At 39.9% G+C, this 18,237-nt stretch overlaps 3 protein-coding genes across 4 annotated transcripts; all 3 read right to left on the minus strand.

Moving 5' to 3' along the window:
• Window positions 1-245: 245 nt before the first annotated feature.
• Window positions 246-6,106, minus strand: opn9 (opsin 9). Its single transcript, XM_036005831.1, is given in 9 exon segments — window positions 246-495; window positions 600-1,119; window positions 1,197-1,247; window positions 2,681-2,831; window positions 2,985-3,123; window positions 3,603-3,742; window positions 3,902-3,931; window positions 3,933-4,076; window positions 6,051-6,106. Coding segments are annotated over 9 exon segments (1,479 nt in total). The 3' UTR covers window positions 246-247.
• On the minus strand, window positions 5,890-11,375 carry gapdh (glyceraldehyde-3-phosphate dehydrogenase). The gene is made up of 12 exons (XM_031299603.2): window positions 11,134-11,375; window positions 10,674-10,719; window positions 8,892-8,991; window positions 8,415-8,521; window positions 8,204-8,294; window positions 7,978-8,093; window positions 7,677-7,758; window positions 7,377-7,528; window positions 7,192-7,270; window positions 6,539-6,622; window positions 6,351-6,448; window positions 5,890-6,263 (listed from the first exon to the last, which is right to left on the minus strand). Exons 2-12 carry the CDS (start codon window positions 10,694-10,696, stop codon window positions 6,194-6,196), a joined length of 1,002 nt encoding a protein of 333 aa, XP_031155463.1. The 5' UTR covers window positions 10,697-10,719; window positions 11,134-11,375; the 3' UTR covers window positions 5,890-6,193.
• A 3,327-nt stretch (window positions 11,376-14,702) lies between these two features.
• wu:fj39g12 (uncharacterized protein LOC563937 homolog) lies at window positions 14,703-16,835 on the minus strand. Of its 2 annotated transcripts, none has more exons than XM_031299604.2 (3): window positions 16,580-16,835; window positions 15,718-15,871; window positions 14,703-15,497 (listed from the first exon to the last, which is right to left on the minus strand). In XM_031299604.2, exons 2-3 carry the CDS (start codon window positions 15,814-15,816, stop codon window positions 15,201-15,203), a joined length of 396 nt encoding a protein of 131 aa, XP_031155464.1. In that variant the 5' UTR covers window positions 15,817-15,871; window positions 16,580-16,835; the 3' UTR covers window positions 14,703-15,200. The 2 variants fall into 2 exon arrangements, with proteins under 2 accessions (XP_031155464.1, XP_031155465.1); XM_031299605.2 differs by having other exon boundaries at window positions 15,718-15,856; window positions 16,580-16,811.
• Between the last annotated feature and the right edge of the window lie 1,402 nt (window positions 16,836-18,237).

Raw genomic sequence — 18,237 nt, forward strand, 5'->3', positions numbered from 1 at the left:
ATAAGAAGAACAAGAACAAGAACAAGAACAATACGAACAAGAAGAATACACCTACCATCACACATTTATTTTGGCTGGATAGACCACGAATATGTAAACTTAACAGGACACATATCTATCTATCTATCTATCTATCTATCTATCTATCTATCTATCTATCTATCTATCTATCTATCTGTCTATATCTATCTATCTGTCTATCTGTCTATCTGTCTATATCTATCTATCTATCTATCTATCTATCTATCTATCTATCTATCCGTCTGCTGATGCTGCCGTGTCTCTCCCTGTTGCCTCGGGTGTCAAAGGAGGAAAAGCCCAATGCATCAGCCCCTACGGAGTTATTATCTGCCCAGGAGTCTGTTCCTCTTCCTCCACTCCTGTTCCCTCGGTTATTCTCTTTCTTTAGATTTCTGTTTTCTCCTTCCACAGAAAAGGATATGGGGTTGCTCCTTTTCCTCTTCCAGCTCTGGCAGTGGTAGAGGCGGAAGCTCCCTTAAAGAGAAGAAAAGAAAAAGAGATTTAAAACATGGCCCTGCAAAAATCTAAATTTGCACTATTTTCCCAAGAAACAGTGTCAACGTGCTCATGTTACTTACTTTCACATAAGCTCTCCTTCCTCCCCTGAATTTGCCTCCTCTCTGCCTTCTCTTGGCCAAACACCATCACATAGACATCATGCCTGAACTCCTTGTTCATGATCTGGTAGATTAAAGGGTTGACCATGATGTGGGACTTGGCAAACATAGCAGGAATCAAGGTGACTACAGGTGGGAGACAGGAGAATGGCTGGTGGCTCCGGGTCACTGATATGGCTTCTTTGTCCAGGGTGGACCTAAGCATGATGGAGGCTGAATTCATGTTGTTCACATCACTCCACTTGCTCTCAGGATTATGGTAGATTTGTCTGTAATATTCTGTAGCTGTCCAGTTAAACAGTGAGAGGATGTCCAGGATCTTTGAAGCATTTGGAGCGCTTGAGGCCATACCAGTAGACTCCTCCACCACAGTCTGTAAAGATGCCTCTGGTTCATCTCTGCTTATGAGTGCAGAGATCAGAGACACTGTGGCATAGGGTATCCAGGCCAGGAAGAACGTGGTGCACACCACAGCAGCCATCTAAAATAAACATACAGCTTTATTTTTCCTGCAGGATGTGTATCAAGGAATCTGAAAATTATCCTCATAGGGTTTACCTTTGTAAGTCTCAGGTTTTTGCTAGTGTGAGTGTGATTAGATCTGTAGACCTGAAAACAGAAGCAACATTTTATTATACCACAATTCACAAGCACTTTATTTTATTCCTACAAGGGCAACATGACATATATAAAACTCCCGTATATGTATATATAGCCATCATGTGAATAATTTCTAATTTCAATTATAGCGTCTTTTAAATTATTCTGATAGAGTTTTTGTTGCTTTAAGCCCATTTAGATAGATAGATAGATAGATAGATAGATATTGATCCCAAAAATGGGAAATTACAGTGTTACAGCAGCAGCAAAATATCAGTCACACAGCACAGAATATACATGAAATACTAGGATACAATATACATGAAATAATAGGATACAATATACATACATACAATATACATGAAATAATAGGATAGAATACAAGAACAAATATTTAAATATTTTACAAAATGTACAACTGCTTAACTAGTAATGATAAAAATGTAGATAAACCTACTGTGCAAGTTGCACTTAGTGCAGATGTGATAGTCTTATCTAGCACCCAGTGATGAGGTGTTTTATTTTATTGCCTGTGGTAGGAATGATTTCTTGTAGCGGTCCGTACGACATCGAAGCTGTCGGAGCCTCTTAGAGAAGGTGCTCCTCTGTTGGACCATTTAGTGAAGTTTTGGGGGAGGGGACTGATAATTTCAGTTCATACTGTGCTTGTTAAAGTGCTCATATTATGCTCATTTTCAGGTTCATAATTGTATTTAGAGGTTATATCAGAATAGGTTTACATGGTTTAATTTTCAGAAAACACCATATTTTTGTTGTACTGCACATTGCTGCAGCTCCTCTTTTCACCCTGTGTGTTGAGCTCTCTGTTTTAGCTACCGGGTGAGGCATGCTAGCAGCTAGGCAAGCATTATAACGTGTGTTACAAAGTGACGCATGTTTGTCACGGAAGTAAAGGCTGGACTACAATAGAGCTGTTTGGAGCAGTTTGTGAACAGTGTTTTCTGTTGGAGATGGTAAGTCCCTTTGGGGTGGACTTTTGGTTTTTTCACTTTGTAAACTTATAACATGCACAAAAAGATATATAACACAATAAAGGAAAGGGAAAAAGCATAATATGAGCACTTTAAGACCTGGATGTGTCTTTGTATTAACGATCCTGTAAACTGGTTTACATGTATGCAAAAGTCTGTGTGGTTCCTCATCTGTGACTGGCCAGCTGCTGTTATTCTTTTTTAGCTGTTTATTATATGTACCTAATTTAAGTTTGTCAAACAATCTGCTCCTGTAAAAAATAGCTTAATGGCCAAACTTCATGAGGCGGGTAGGAGGTAGTGGTGTATACATTTCTGTCTGCCACAGTGTCCTTTTCAATACTATCACTAGAGGGTGCCAGAGTTGCAATCTATATATTCTACACATTTTGACTGTAAAGGAGTGACTAATACATTTGAACAAAATAAATACAGACACAGCTCCCAGACCCTCCTTTTTTGTGTCATGAAGCAGCTGTTGTTCTCACCTTCAGAAGGAGCCAAATATGAAGCGACGATGGTGAGTGCAGGAAATCCAAAGCATAATACCAGGATGAGGAAAATATAGATTCTGTCATTTAGAGATTACCTCATTTTCCACCTTGAAATAGAGATACAGGCAGACTGGCTATCGCTCACATGTTTGTCTGCAAATGCATGAAGAATACAAGGCCACACAGGCCAGATCTGGGGACTTTTTGTGGCCATAAACAATAGAGGATCAAGCAGCACTTTAACATAAATCAGAGATTACCAGTTGATGGTGCAGCTGGTCCCATAAGGTTCTGCTCCATAACTTCCAAAGCCAAAAGCAGGCAGCAAGGCCCAGAACAATGTGTAAACCCACACCAGCGCTATGGACAGATACACATGGCGTCTCTCAATCCATTGGCCTAGAGGGGCAAGAAGCATGAAGCCACATAATGAACCTGTGACTATTTAAGCAGGGTGTTCATGTGTAAGCATATTGGACACTCAACCTCATGGGTTGTCTTGACAACCCCTTGAAGCCTTAACATCTCTCCTGAAACACCACTTGTTCATCACAGCCTACAACCTCCCTTAGTATAGCCACTGTAATTCTGTAAAGTGTCCTTGGGTTTCATGAAAGGCGCTATATAAATAAAAGTTATTATTATTATTATTATTATTATTATTATTATTATTATTATTATTTCACTTTAACATTTTCTTGAGCATGTTTAATTTAATTTAAAATCAGTACATTTTTTATGAGAAAGGAGGGTATTGAACAGACTAGAATATCTATATTGTGTAAGTGAGGTCTGTGTAAAAGCGTGTGGCAAGAAATGCTCCAATTAATTCAGGAAGAGTCATGCCTGTGTGGATTGTACATATTAGGGAGATTTGCCATATTTTAAGCAGCAGATCTTCAGGCAACGGTCCAGAGAGATGAGACAGGTGGTGAGCAGAGAGCCAATGCCAAACACAAAGCCCTGAATGCCGTACCAAAGGCACCCTGTCTCCCCAAACACCCAGGCATGACACAGACTGAAAGAAAGGGCTTTAGTCTCCCGGCTTAATGGATCATCACCTTCTGTCTCTGACAAATGGCTGGGGGCCTATATGTTGTTTGTATTTATACTTACAGTGTCATCACCCTGGATTCATGCCTGGCTATTTATTGGTTGATAACAAAGTATTCTGTACCTGGAAATGAAGGAAAATGGCCCTCCCAAGATCACAGAGAGCCAGGTTGATGGTCATGAGCTCTGGTGGTCTGAGCTTCTTTCTTTTCCGACAGTAGACTAACAACACTGTGCCATTGCCCAGCACTGATGCAATACCTGGAGAAAGAGCAATAATGAGGAAAAGAATGAAGTGACTTCAACTTTGCTCTTTAAAATACCAGTTATGACGTGAGCTTGACCAGAGAGCGTCAGAGTGGATCAATGCATAGTCACCTATATTCACCTTTAGGGACTAATAAAGGTATTCTTTCTTTCTGTCTTTCTTCTTTCTTTCTTTCTTCCTTCCTTCCTGCTCTGCGTCGACCTGAACACTTGCGCTGCTCCACAGAAAGCCAATTAACCCAGACAAAGCAACTGTTTATCTGTAGCTTCATTGATCTGTTGTGCGAACCAAAAAATGTAGGTAATGTTTACAGAGGCGAAGAGTATTTCGTTCAAGTGTTTTGTATTCAGACGGCCTGAACTGTCTGTTTTAATTTGACAATGTCCGGTTTGGTCTTTTGTGTTGACCAAGATATACTATATATTATATTATATACAGTATCTCACAAAAGTGAGTACACCCCTCACATTTTAGTAAATATTTTATTATATCTTTTAATGAGACAACACTGAAGAAATTACACTTTGCTACAATGTAAAGTATTAAGTGTACAGCTTGTATAACAGTATAAATGTGCTGTCCCCTCAAAATAACTCAACACACAGCCATTAATGTCTAAACCGCTGGCAACAAAAGTGAGTACACCCCTATGTTAAATTCCCATAGAGGCAGGCAGATTTTTATTTGTAAAGGCCAGTTATTTCATGGATCCAGGATACTATTAATCTTGATAAAGTTCCCTTGGCCTTTGGAATTAAAATAGCCCCACATCATCACATGCCCTTCACCACACCTAGAGATTATTATAGAGAGGCATGCAAACTGAGAAAGCGTTTGGGAGAGAAACAGAGAGAGAAAAAGAGGGTGGGGGATTATTTGAGAGTCCTTAACCTCTGACCCGCATTGTGTCTCCTCTCCAGCCACCTACTATATGTTCCCTTAGAATAATTTTGAATACATTTCAATTATATCTGTGAAGTAACACACGTTTCGCACATATAGAACATATTTTCAGCTAATCAGGTGTTGCAGAAGACTGTGGCTTCAATTTTAAAGAATAAAGTGTAGATGGGTCACAAAATACTGAGATATCTGAATGAATATGTGTGGTTTAAAGTGAACTTTTGGTATCTGATCTTCCATTTGACTTATTGAATTAACATGCACACAACAATAATATGTCAATTTATTTCTGTGGTTAGGACTGATTGAAAAAGACTGAGCACTGAAAACTGCATCCAATAACTGTATGGTGTTATTGTAAGAGCTGTTCCTCATAATTTAGTCACATTTGTCTTGATATGACAACTTTGCTGTAAAGCCATCAATATCCTAACACAGGAACCATTTAATTTCACAAAATCTCCATTTTCAGGAAAACTCAAAAGGAAGTTAAAAAAGGAAAATACCATTAAAAATCCTATACGCTGTTCCTCTTGAGAAAATTCATATGTAATGGTGTTATTTAAACAAATCCTTCTCTTTCAAGTCGATCAGTGGAACTTGTGTAATTCTTGAACAGCTCCCAGCGATTCAGACAAGTGACCAATACAGATGGACTGGGTATGAGACAGTTTTATAAAAAGGGATGTGGTGCAAAGATTGCTTTGAGCAGAAATTATCCCCTACAGTTTTACCTATTTAAGATTCCATGCAATCAAGAGCCACCCGTGTATTCCCAAAGGAGGAAAATTGTGATCTATGGATAAATACCTCTTGCAAGGGTTTGCTAATGTCATTGACCTACATAAGAATCAATCTGCAGATATCAGCATTAACCCCAGCGGAGCAGCTTTTATATAGATTTTGTTTCTGTGCAGTGACAAAAGAGAATAGGACGGTGGGATTCTCACAGAGGACTTTATTCCAAAACTGACTGCAGTAATTCAATACTACAGACAAGGACTCACACCTTCACTCCATCTCACACAAGAACAGAACCGGGAACAAATACAAAAAAAGAATTGGTCACCAATTTAAATCTTTTCGTTTGTTTCTGTGGGACCTTTCCTCAGGCATCTGGTTGTAGTCAACTATCACTAAGGAAACAGGCAGCGTCATAGATAACACAATGCTCTATTGCGTATGTATGACTCCGGTATCAGGAGAATGTGGCATAGTGCAGTGACGAGCGATCGGCTGGTTGGTTTACTCCTTGGTAGACATGTGGGCCATCAGGTCGCAGACACGGTTGCTGTACCCAAACTCGTTGTCGTACCTGGTTAAGAAGCAAGAAAAAAGGAGTTAACATGCATCACTGAAAACAGATATTTCGATATGACAGTAATCCATGCTGAAGGCGTACCATGTGACCAGCTTGACAAAGTGGTCATTGAGGGCGATGCCAGCACCAGCATCAAAGATGGAGGAGCGGGCGTCACCGTTGAAGTCTGTGGAGACGACCTGCAGGAGAGCGAAGAGAGAGAACGCCACGTTAACAAGAATACTGATCGAAAACAGTTTAAAGATCAGTTATAAGAAAGAAACACGTACCTGGTGCTCTGTGTATCCCAGAATGCCCTTCATGGGTCCATCAGCTGCGGCCTTCACAACCTTCTTGATGTCTTCGTATTTGGCCTGTTAAAATTCAAACATTAAAAAAGGACAACCTGGTGTTATTCCAAAATTATTATTGTCTACAAATTTCATGAAAAGCTTAAAATCCACAATCAATCTCTCAATACTTTCTGACTTCCAATCTGTAACCCTCAGACCTATGGGTTTCTACTGAAATGTACATGAATATATGTAAGCAAGACACAAAACAGGTCAACATTGACATGACAGAGCATACATAAAAGAGACTTAGAAGATGGGGAATACATGCAAGATATAGATTTGGTGCTAAAATTCTTATTTGGATGCGATGCTAAACAAATTTATTGGAGATTATTTTCAGCCATGGATTAAGACGCATTTTGTGTGCTACTTAGCGGTTATGACAGTAGGATGGGCTATGCAACATTAACTTAATAAACTACAGTGCCTTATTACCATGAACATATGTACTGTAGTCTACACGGGTAATACTTATTAGGATAAAGTAATAATTGCTGGTTTTGTTTGAACATCAAATACCCGACTTAAGTAAAAATACATTTTAGTTTGTTAAATGTCATGAATGCTTCTAGTTTATGGTCACTCACGGGTTTCTCCAGACGGACTGTCAGGTCAACCACGGACACGTTGGGGGTGGGGACACGGAAGGCCATGCCGGTCAGCTTGCTGTGAAATACAGAGTAGGTAAATCACATAGGAAATTCACTGGTTTTAGTGCAAGTCATGTTCATACAATAACATAGTATATTGCAATAAACTTATTGGCACTGACCCATTGAGCTCAGGGATGACTTTGCCGACAGCTTTGGCAGCACCAGTAGAGGCGGGAATGATGTTCTGGCTGGCACCACGGCCGTCCCTCCACAGCTTGCCGGAGGGTCCGTCCACAGTCTTCTGGGTGGCAGTGATGGCATGAACTGTGCTCTGATGGACAAAGACACGAGAGGAGGATGATTAAATATGACTAAACCCCCCCACCTCTATGTTTGTGTTTTGGGCTGTTTGTAATCTGGTTAAGGGGCTGCTGAGCATCTCTCTACCAGATTGTTCCCAGGAGTGTTTAAATCCTCACCATCAGGCCCTCAATGATGACGAAGTTGTCGTTGATGACCTTGGCCAGGGGGGCCAGGCAGTTGGTTGTGCAGGAAGCGTTGCTATGGAGAGGCAATGTAACTGCGTCAGTTAATGGAGAATTTTCAAAATAAAAAAGGCACTAGTTTAAAAGCACAACAAAGTTCAACCTATATCTTTTACACATCAGAAGCAGATGTACAATGAGTGAAACACTAAATAATAATAATAATAATAATAATAATAATAATATGAATTTCAAACCACTTAAATATACAAAAACAAAGAAACCTGGTTCTTACCTAACAACCTGGAGGGAGTTGTCATACTTCTCGTGGTTGACGCCCATGACGAACATGGGAGCGTCAGCGCTGGGTGCAGAGATGATGACTCTCTTGGCACCACCCTTCAAGTGAGCCTGCAATGTGTTTTGAAATAGTATTTAATCTATGTCCTTTTTTGTCAATTGCACGTCACATGTCAAAATTATTTTTATTCAAGAGTTTGAGACAGGATTTAGATACGTACAGAGGCCTTCTCAATGGTCGTGAACACACCAGTGGACTCAACCACGTACTGGGCTCCAGCATCCCCCCATTTGATGTTAGCGGGGTCCCTCCTGAAGAAAAGACAGAAAAGTAAAGTTAGTCACAATACATGCTTACGCCGTTCTCTTTTGCTAATGTCTGAAATTATAATTAAACTGAAATGCTTTTTAACGCCTGGTTAGCGAACTCACTCGTGGAAAACGGTGATTTTGTGTCCATCGATGACCAGCTTGTCACCCTCAACCTTGACCTCACCATGGAAGCGGCCGTGGGTGGAGTCATACTTGAACATGTAGACCTAAAAGAAAACATGTGAAGAGGAGGGAGACAGTTTTCACCAAATTATGGATATCTGACAAAAGCAGAAGGGATGATTTGAAATTAAATCCGATTTAAAAAAAAAAAAAAAAAAACAGATTACAAAAGCCTTCATTACATATTTAAATTTAGCCAGTGTGCGTAGACGCAAGATCCCTTAATGCACTCTCCTCATCTGGAAATTACATGAACATTTAAATTTATCATATTCGTAAGTGATTCTCATCTTCCACATAACTTCCCAAGTGTGTAAAAGAACTGAAAAAGCCACCAACCATCATCTAAAGTTTAACTACATTTACAATCATGTTGGAGATGGCTGGTGTTGATTTCAAACAATCATCACTTACCATGTACTCCAGGTCGATGAAAGGGTCATTGATGGCCACAATCTCCACCTTTTTGGAGGTGAAAGCAGCACGGGTCACCAGACGCCCGATGCGGCCAAATCTGAAAAGTGAACAGGGTTGTTTCTTAATCTGGCCTCTAGATGGGGGTATGACACCATTCAACTCTGACCAAAGTCACTGGGTGATCCTCATTATGTTCCATAATTAGTGAAATGAAGCTCCATGTGGTGGATATGACACATGCCTTTGGTGTGGGAGATCTGGGTTCGATTCCCACGGTGATACATCAACCAATGTGTCCCTGAGCAAGACACTTAACCACTAGTTGCTCCAGAGGTGTGCGACCTCTGATATATAGTAATTGTAAGTCGCTTTGGATAAAAGCGTCAGCTAAATGACATGTAATGTAATGTCTGAAAATCAGTCATGAATATGCAAACTTGGGATTTTGACATTAACTTAAACCAAAGCATGGCCTACTTTCCATTACCGCTTTTGTCCTTTGTGTGGGATACATAAAGTCCCCAGGAGACCTGAAAGCACAGCTGAAGAAAGGGCAGGGTTCAGGAGGAGGGACAGAGGGAGGTGTGTGTGTTGCACATCTTATGGTTGCACAGCTCTCACTCTCCTCTCTGGGGGCTAAAGTCGAAATGGAGCTTGAATGTGGTAATCCTGGTGACGGCAATGCACTGTTTGATCAGCGGCTGAGTTACTTTTTAACCACAGGTCCAAAATCCTGGCACAGATACAGTCTGTGCTCAGACACTGGGGGAGGAGGACGAGGGGTGGAGAGATAATAACAGATAGGGAGGGAAGAATTTAACGTCACAATAAGTGCGTTCAATAACATTTAAGTTATGCAGGTCCTCTTCTACTTGCTATAGACAGCAGAAAAAACAATCCCCTGGTGAATGTGCCTAATGCCTAAACCACTGCCCACATTGTTATCTGCTGAGGGACCAAAGTTCAGAGTTCAAGAATAACATGAGAACAGCCAAGTGACGGTGAAGGTTGGTGCATGTCCATTAAAAAAAAAGAAAAAAAAAAAGATTTGTTTTGTTGTCTCTATTAATTAATCGCAGAGAGACTGCAGTTTGGGCACATTTAAGCATTCAGTGAAACAGGTTTTATAGAGTTTCGCTATACTAAGCTGATATAATGCTGTTGATTCTTTTGAAGTGTGTTTTTAGTAGCCTGTCAATTAACTACTTTTATTTCTAAAACAATTAATTTCACTCATATCCTAACAGACAGTCTTAGCATCTTCCTTGTTCTGGTAATGTGGTTAAATTCTCTTTTAGATACAAATGCACTGTTTTTTTTAGTTCTAACTTACAGTGTCCGTGATCATCTGTGTAGCTTTCTATCCCCAATTATTTTTATTTAATGAAATTATAGCTTGGGTTTTTAGTAGAGGTTCTTGTATGAGCTTTTAGATCCTAAACATGCTTTGGTTCCGCTTACTTAACTGACGGTTTATTTGAGTATATGTAGGAAAAGAAAGTGTGTATATAATTTAAATGTCTTTAATAGTTGTATTTTTCAATGCACAAACAAACAAATAAAAAAGCTTTAGGAAGCACAGATAATGCTTTTTAAAAGTTAACCGAGGCAGCTGTTACAGTAAATCACTAATGCCCGCTGTGTGCACAGATGAGAGGGGTGTGGCATTGTGATTTGTGGGTGCAGAGAGAACACATACTGGCCCTAATTAGCGTGTGTTGAAGTTGAGTGTTAGTTTGGTTGATTCTGTTAGGCGAGTGAATGACAAAGAGCTCTTACCCATTGATTCCAACTTTCACCATTTTGACTGGGTTGTCTTAATCCTCTGGAAGGAGAAATGAGAGGGAGAGAGAGTAGTTTTTAATAATGCATTCTGTTACATACTGATAAACCGACATTTATGATGCCATATATTAAGTTTCACTTAATAAGGGACAGTTTCTAAGATTGTGCGTCGAGATTAGCAGAGTTTAAAATTAACAAGCAAAAGTATTCCACTGACGGACTGTGACCACAGTCCAAGTTAATCTGAAGGTTTAGAAACTACTCAATATGTGCACTATAAAGCAATTTAGTACAAAGTGAATTTGTATAAACTTTATGACCACATGTACTTTCAAACAGGGTTCAATCAAACCCATGCAGTTTGTTCCCAAGTGATCTAAATCAAGCCATGCCGCCTGTTGCTGAGGCCCTGACCCTCGCTGTCTGAAATCATTTAGTTATTGAAGGTATTTACCGTAAGTGAGAAGCCTCAGTCTGTCTTGCGACTCCGGTTGTGAGTGGGGAAGAACAAAGTTGAGCTGTGTGGTTTTATGATTGACCGAGGTCAAAGCCACGCCCTCTCGATTGTCACTCCTCCTCGCCCCGCCCCCTCAAAATGTCAAGGTCGTCAGCCTGCACAAAGACATGCAAGCTGGCCTCTGCAACTTCACTTTATGCAAGTTAAAAAATCTTAGAAGAATTTCTGCTGCTAATTGTAGGCCTAAAGCTCTGAAATATTCTGTTTGGCTTGACATTATTTCATCAGAAGTTACAGCACAATGAAGCCTTTCTTGTTTCCACCTCTTTCTTCTAGCTATAGATATTAAAGTCCTCAGATAGTGGGCTGAAAAAAGAGAGGGGTCCCTCACTGACCTTCTCAGTAAATACAGACACACAAGGGATCAAATCTCTGTCTTCATGACTGTGACATTTAATGTCCAAAGACCATGACCCTTCACTTTCAGACTCTCTGTAGCTGCTCTGCCTCTCCATCTCCTCAGCAGCAGTCAACATTTGAGTCTTGGTTACACAACATGAACGCATGATCATTACGCATGTGTAGATGAGTCAAGAACTTACAGAATATGAATGCTAAAAAAAAAGCATTTCATTGAAAGACAGTTTTCTTCATCTGAGTAAAAGTGCAACACTTGGGGTGCCTGGGTAGCTCACCCGGTAGAGAGCAGGCGCCCATATATAGAGGTTTACTCCTTGACGCAGCATCCGCGGCTTCGACTCCGACCTGTGGCCCTTTGCTACATATCATTCCCCCTCTCTCCCCCCTTCAAGTCTTCAGCTGTCTTTTAAAAATAAAGGCCTAAAAATGCCCCAAAAATAAAAAAAAGTGCTGCTTTTGAAGTCTTGGCAATATGTTTGTTTTGCACATTAAAAGTCTTTACAGGACCGGGACATGTCAGAGTATATTTTGACTCGTTTGTATAACAACAGAGTTGGCATTTGAAAGAAAGCACTTCAGAGAACGAATATTCAGAATAATGTGAATGTCCGTTTAAACCCAAAGGATTTAAGTAGAGTCCTGGTGGAAATACCCCCCTGGCTGCAAATGAAACCTTACCCACAGCATGGCATCTTGTCACCACAGCAGACCATGAACATGCAACACATTACATACAGTACCTAACTGGACCATTCAGTAACATATTTTTTCTACCTCAGCAGATCATATGGTCCTATTATAACGTTCAGAAGGTTAGCAGTGTAGCTCTGCACCACAACTGGACAGTGCTGGTGTGTTTTATGGCAATGGTCCAATGGAGCCGGCATAGCTGAACTACCACAACCCCGAGTGCATGCCAGTCTTGGCCTCTGCTTTGCAGCTTAAGGTCAAAGAGGGGAAGTAAAGGTCAGGCTAAGATTAGACACTGGCTGGTCCATTTTATACTCTCAGTACTGTATATGCTGCCTTATACATATCACATGTTCTTTCTAAATTACAATGGCCAAACTCTACTCACAGGTGAGCGGCCATGTAATAAAACGTCTGGGGGAATTATTATTTTAGTGCAGTGGAAGATTCACTGTACGCCTCAAATTTACAGCAGCATTTATGTAAATTAGTGTTATTTCTCAAAATTGAAGTGACACTCTAGTTTACTTGATCACAAAGTGTAGTAACGACGACAAGTATGGATTGCAGTTTAGTGATCACAAGTATGTCTGCATATAAAAGGGGCCTGTAACCAGATTTAAACAACTTGTGTCCTGTACTGAAGTCCAGTGCAAAGTCCATTGGGCAGCTCTGTGTGGTGAGTAACAAATACACACATGATGGAATGAGGCTGCCATCTAGTGTTACAATGGAAATCTACATTTATGTAATGTCAAATGTCAAAATTCAACTCAAATACCAGAATAAATAACTAAGACTGACTACCGGTGGTGGAATAAGTACTCAGATCCTTTACTTCAGAAAAAGTACTAGCACCACACTGTGAAAATACTCCACTAGAAGTAAAAGCCACGCATTAAAGTGTTTTAAGCTAAATGTACTTAAAGTAAAAATACTTATTGTATAGTAAACTGTTCCCTGTCAGTGTTTTAGTATTCTAGCTGATGTTTCTGGATTAATATTACTGCTGCATTAATGTGTATGGTGCATTTTACTGCTGTAGATGTTTAAGGTTGTGCTAATTCTAACTACTTTATTTACTGCTGGGTAGTTTAATTTACAGCAATGCATCATAATCTATAAAAACATATTTTTTAGAGATATGCTGTCCTGTGAGAACCACGTATCTCTAAAAAGTCAACTTTTCATTAGAAAACAGGCCTGTTTTAGCTTTGTGACACTGATTTACGAAGGTTTTAAAATAGTTTATTTAGCTTAGGAAGTAGGAGAATTTCCTCAACACATAAAGGAACACTTCACAAACATTAAAAATCATCTGGAGCGACATGGTTTTCACTGGACAGGAAAAGGATTAAAAACTAATCTGAAGGGTAACTTAAGTTGTCAGACAAATGTAGTGGAGTAGAAGTACAAAGCTGCATGATATGAACATTCTCAAATAAAGTACAAGTACCTTAAATTTATTCATCTGGTGAAAATTTCGTTCCAATAGCCCCATCGGAAATATCTTTACTGAGAAAAATGTTCAATACTTATTTTCCCCGCTGTAAAACCATATTTATCTTTTTTTTTTTACACTTAGTATGTGCAGTACAAGAAAAATGTGATATAAAAAAGTTGAGTAAATGTGCTTAGTTACATTCCACCACTGCAGACTACAAACTATGTAGGAAATCATGTAAGATTAATTATTTTGCTCCTTCTTGACCTAGGAAACAGCAGTCTCACCTTAAGGTCCATTTGAGACGCTATTCTGGAGCTTTCAGTCACATAACATGATCTTCTTCTCCAGATATAGTCAGCTCAGTTGTCATGGAATTGTGGATTCCGTTTTCTTTGAAAATGAAGAAAAAAATGGCCCAACGATTATTTATTAAAATACATATTACATTAAAATAATGTAATATGATCAAAAGCTCCAGGATAGCTGGCTACTAAATGGACCTGAAGGTGAAGATTGTTTTGAGTCAGTCTTGGTTTAGACCTTTCTTCAACATGGACTTTGTGCATTGCCTCCATGTTTAAGGGAATTCATGTCTTGTTCTCAAACTGGGCACGTTGCTGGTACAAGACCTCCAAATGTGCAATTGCATCACATTCATGACGTTTCTCTGTAAAAGGATTAAAGATTTTTGCCCCAGGAACTTGGCTGTAATGCCAGAGTAAAACCCTTTTCGGAAGCAGCACAGGATCTTACACACATTTGTTTTTAATATTGGCCACTCATTCTTCAGAATGATGGGGGAAGAAATGTGAATTTCTCCAACAGCCATTGGAAGATGTAATAAAACATCAAGAGTTTTAAAAAAAAAAAAAAAAAAAAAAAACATCTGTCAGGAGAATTTGAAGCTGCACTTTGAAGGACAAATTGAAATGACGCGGGAGTAACCAAATGGGGATTTACTGTGGGGGTGGGTAATTGAATATCTGTAAGCAAAAAACCAGAACACCACTAATGTCAAATCCATTTATTCATGCAAATCATAAGTAAACAAAAATAACAATCAGCAGAAATCACAGGTGCTATCTTTATTTAATATTTACGTCCATCACACCTGTTTTACACACAATCCCCATCCACAGATTAACAATTGTCTAATCACATTTACTGTATGAAGACAAATGCAAGAAATACATTATGTGCCACTTAAAAAACAAGCCCAAAAATCAAAGATGATCATTTAATGTATATATAGCTCACATATTCTAATATTCAGTTTAATACTTACACATGGAATAAACTACAGCTGCTCTGTTAAAACAGCCACAATAGTGTGAAGCATCTGATCTACGCTGGATGAAACCACATTAGCAATGCTTTAAGTTTACACCATACTACATGTAGTCTACACGCATGTAAACATCCTTCAGTGCACGTGAACGCCCTTGCATGTGTGTTTTTCCTTATCATACTCTAAGAAGGATGTCATTAGTCTTTATTTTTATCTCCACTAACAGCCCAGTCCACTCATGGACCCGATCCGATCCAGTTTCAGCCCAAAGCATCCTCGGTTCCATCCCCTCCGTGACCGGTCCGGCTCCGCTCGCTTCTGATTGGCCAGAGCCCCCTTCAGCAGGCGCAGCCAGGGGGTCTCAGCCTGGGTTTGTGCATCAGCCCATTTGGGGTACTCGGCCGCTTTGACCCCCGGGGAGAAGTTGGACTGCTCCTCTGGTTGGCTGTTCAACAGGTTCTCCAGGTCGTCGAGGGTCAAAAGCTCATTGTAGCGTTCCAGAAACTGCTCCATAAACTACAGAAGGGAAAAAGAGATTCAATTTAATGGTCAGAGAGTGTACGAGGGGGAATAATTCAATCAGTGATACATTTCATTAGTGTCTCGTCTTATTCTTTCCTGCTTTCCCTGCCCTCCTCTTGGACTATTCTCTTATATCCTTCATGCACTCTGAATTTTCCTCAATCCACTCTTTTCCTTCCTTTTCTATCCTACGCCTCCCTCCCTCCCCACGTACCTCCACAACATCAGGAGAAGGGTGCAGAGAGCGAGCCTCTGTGATCTCCAGAGGTGTCAGGAGGAGCAGAGTGGCACAAAGCAGCACAGGACACAGCATGGCAGCAGAGGTGACGGAAAAGAATGGAACTGGAGCTGTGCTGAAAATACAGTGGCTGCAAAGATAAAATAAAGAACTGAATGAAAAAACTCAAAACATATACATACTATTTATATAAAATAATAGTTTTGAAAAATCTTTTGATAGAAAATGATGAAAGTGGTCTTTGCAGACACCTTTAACAAATCTAAATCGGTGACTTCAGGATTTTTAAATAATTATTAATTTTTTATTTGTATAAAGATAAACATTGTGACAAACCGATAAGCAATGCAACAGAAGTAATGAAAAATGTATTTAGGGCGTCAAGCTGGAGCTAATTTGCAGCCCGCGTCCCTGCTTAGGCTTTTAAATGTAGATAACAGCCAAACAAATGAATAGATAAAACAGAATCAGAAAACATTATATAGTTTTCTACATTTTTAAGAGGAATATTTTTCTGCTACATTAAATACTTCTCAAATTAAGCGTATAGGGTTTTAAAGAATACCAATACTAGTTAGATGGTATCCCTTAAAAATGTAGAGGATTTCATTATTTTTATGTTAGAATAATTTATAAGACTTCAAATGAGACTTTAACACATTTTATAAGAGGATTTTTTGATTCTTACTTTTTCATTATACTTGAGGTTGCTTTAAAGCATGGAAATGTATTTTCTACTAAATGTATCAGACTTTAATGGATAACTATAAAATAAATAGTATAAAAAATATAACATAACAAATCAAACATTTAAAAAAAGAAATTTGAGCATGCTCACCTGTTTGGTTTCTCTCGGAGCTCTGGGTGTGTTCTTCTGCTCTCACAGACTCTTCTCCATCCCCCTGGTTCTCCGTCTCTTGACTACCTCTCACTTGTTGGCACCTGCAGGGAGCATCACTATCTCACTCGACTGACTCCTCCTACTCCTCCTCGCTCGCTGATGGAATTGAAAGGATGATTTTTCTTCTGCTTGCGTCTGTCCTCTTGGCAGAAGTAGAACGTTGGGGCATCAGCTAGGATGCTGCAGAGGTTTTGTAGAGGAAGAGACGACCCCCCCACCACCTCCTCATCTCCTTTTTTCTTTGGAGTGATGTCATAGCCTTGGAGAGAGTGATTGTTATTGCCAAGGTGACTTGTGTGTACACTCTGCAAGCCAAACTGTGCTGCACAAAGCAAGGTCAGAGGGCAACAGTCAACTAATGCCTTATCAATGAGACCTGAGTTATGAAATGGCAGGAATGATTCACTTCTTTTATGTCACCACATAACCATACATTTCCTGTTTTAAGAATGCTCCTCATGCATATCAGCCTCCCTCTCTTCCCTTTGTCTCCGGTGCCTTTCCCAGCATGCACTGACCTCCCTTCTCTGTTGGGTAAGTTACAGTCTGTCAGTGCCATCTGCTCCCTATACCCCCTGCCGCCAAATTACAACACTAGCAGGAGCTGCATGATCCAACACACTGACCTCAAAGTTCAACAGCCTCTGATTATTTCAAGTAAATGAACCCCCAGCAGTTACAAATATACGTCAGGCACTGAACAAGCAATTGTGAATTTTTTCTCTTAATTTAAGCAGCATCTGTGAGCAAGTGTGTGATGTTCTCAAACATGCACGAACAAACAGAATTCAGAATTGTAAAGCACTAAATAAAGTTATAAACATGGCAAATTTACTCATGTTTTTGCGCTCAGCACCCACTGAATACATTTCACTCAAAATTTGTCCTCAGAGTGCTGCCGCAATCACAATGTTAGCCTGTTGTTGGCAAGTGTCTTTACATAACTTATCAATCACATATACAGAAACGCACCCTTCTCATATTTTCGGAGAGGACAATGTGTGGGAGAGGGAGTAGGCGAAAAGGAGAGACATTAGGGGGGGGTTGAACTACTGTGCATGCGATGTCAGTGAAGAGAAGAGCACTGTTAGAAGGAAAGTAGGCAATGAAGAGTAGGAGGAGGTGGGAGGGAGAAAAGCACCAGGCAGAGAGCGGAGGGAGACCTACAAAAGAGATTGATTACAGGAGAACAGAGGCGGCCAACGAGGCAACAGCAAATGTGTCAGACAGAAAAAGAGGGAAAAAAAATTGTAAACAAACAACATGCAGCCACACTCACTGGTAAAAAAAACACAGAGTTAAAGTGTTTCTCGTCTGACAAAGACTGAAATCTGATATGAAAGAACATGCTGTAAGTAAGGAAAAGAAAAATGAAGTGGAGAAGCAAGTGGGGTATTAATCCTGTCTGGGCAAGCTGTGACAACCCATTAAACACCACTGTCCAAACACATGATACAAGCAGACAATCAAAGCTGCTTGTAATGAAGGTATAAATTTACTTGACATAACCCAGCAGAGACCGAACCCGTCACACATTTCTTAGTGTCAAGCCTCTGGAGGTTTTTCAGCGTGCAGAGGCCGGTGAGTGACACAGC

The sequence above is a fragment of the Sander lucioperca genome, chromosome 10 (assembly GCF_008315115.2).
Source record: "Sander lucioperca isolate FBNREF2018 chromosome 10, SLUC_FBN_1.2, whole genome shotgun sequence".
Taxonomy (NCBI): domain Eukaryota; kingdom Metazoa; phylum Chordata; class Actinopteri; order Perciformes; family Percidae; genus Sander; species Sander lucioperca.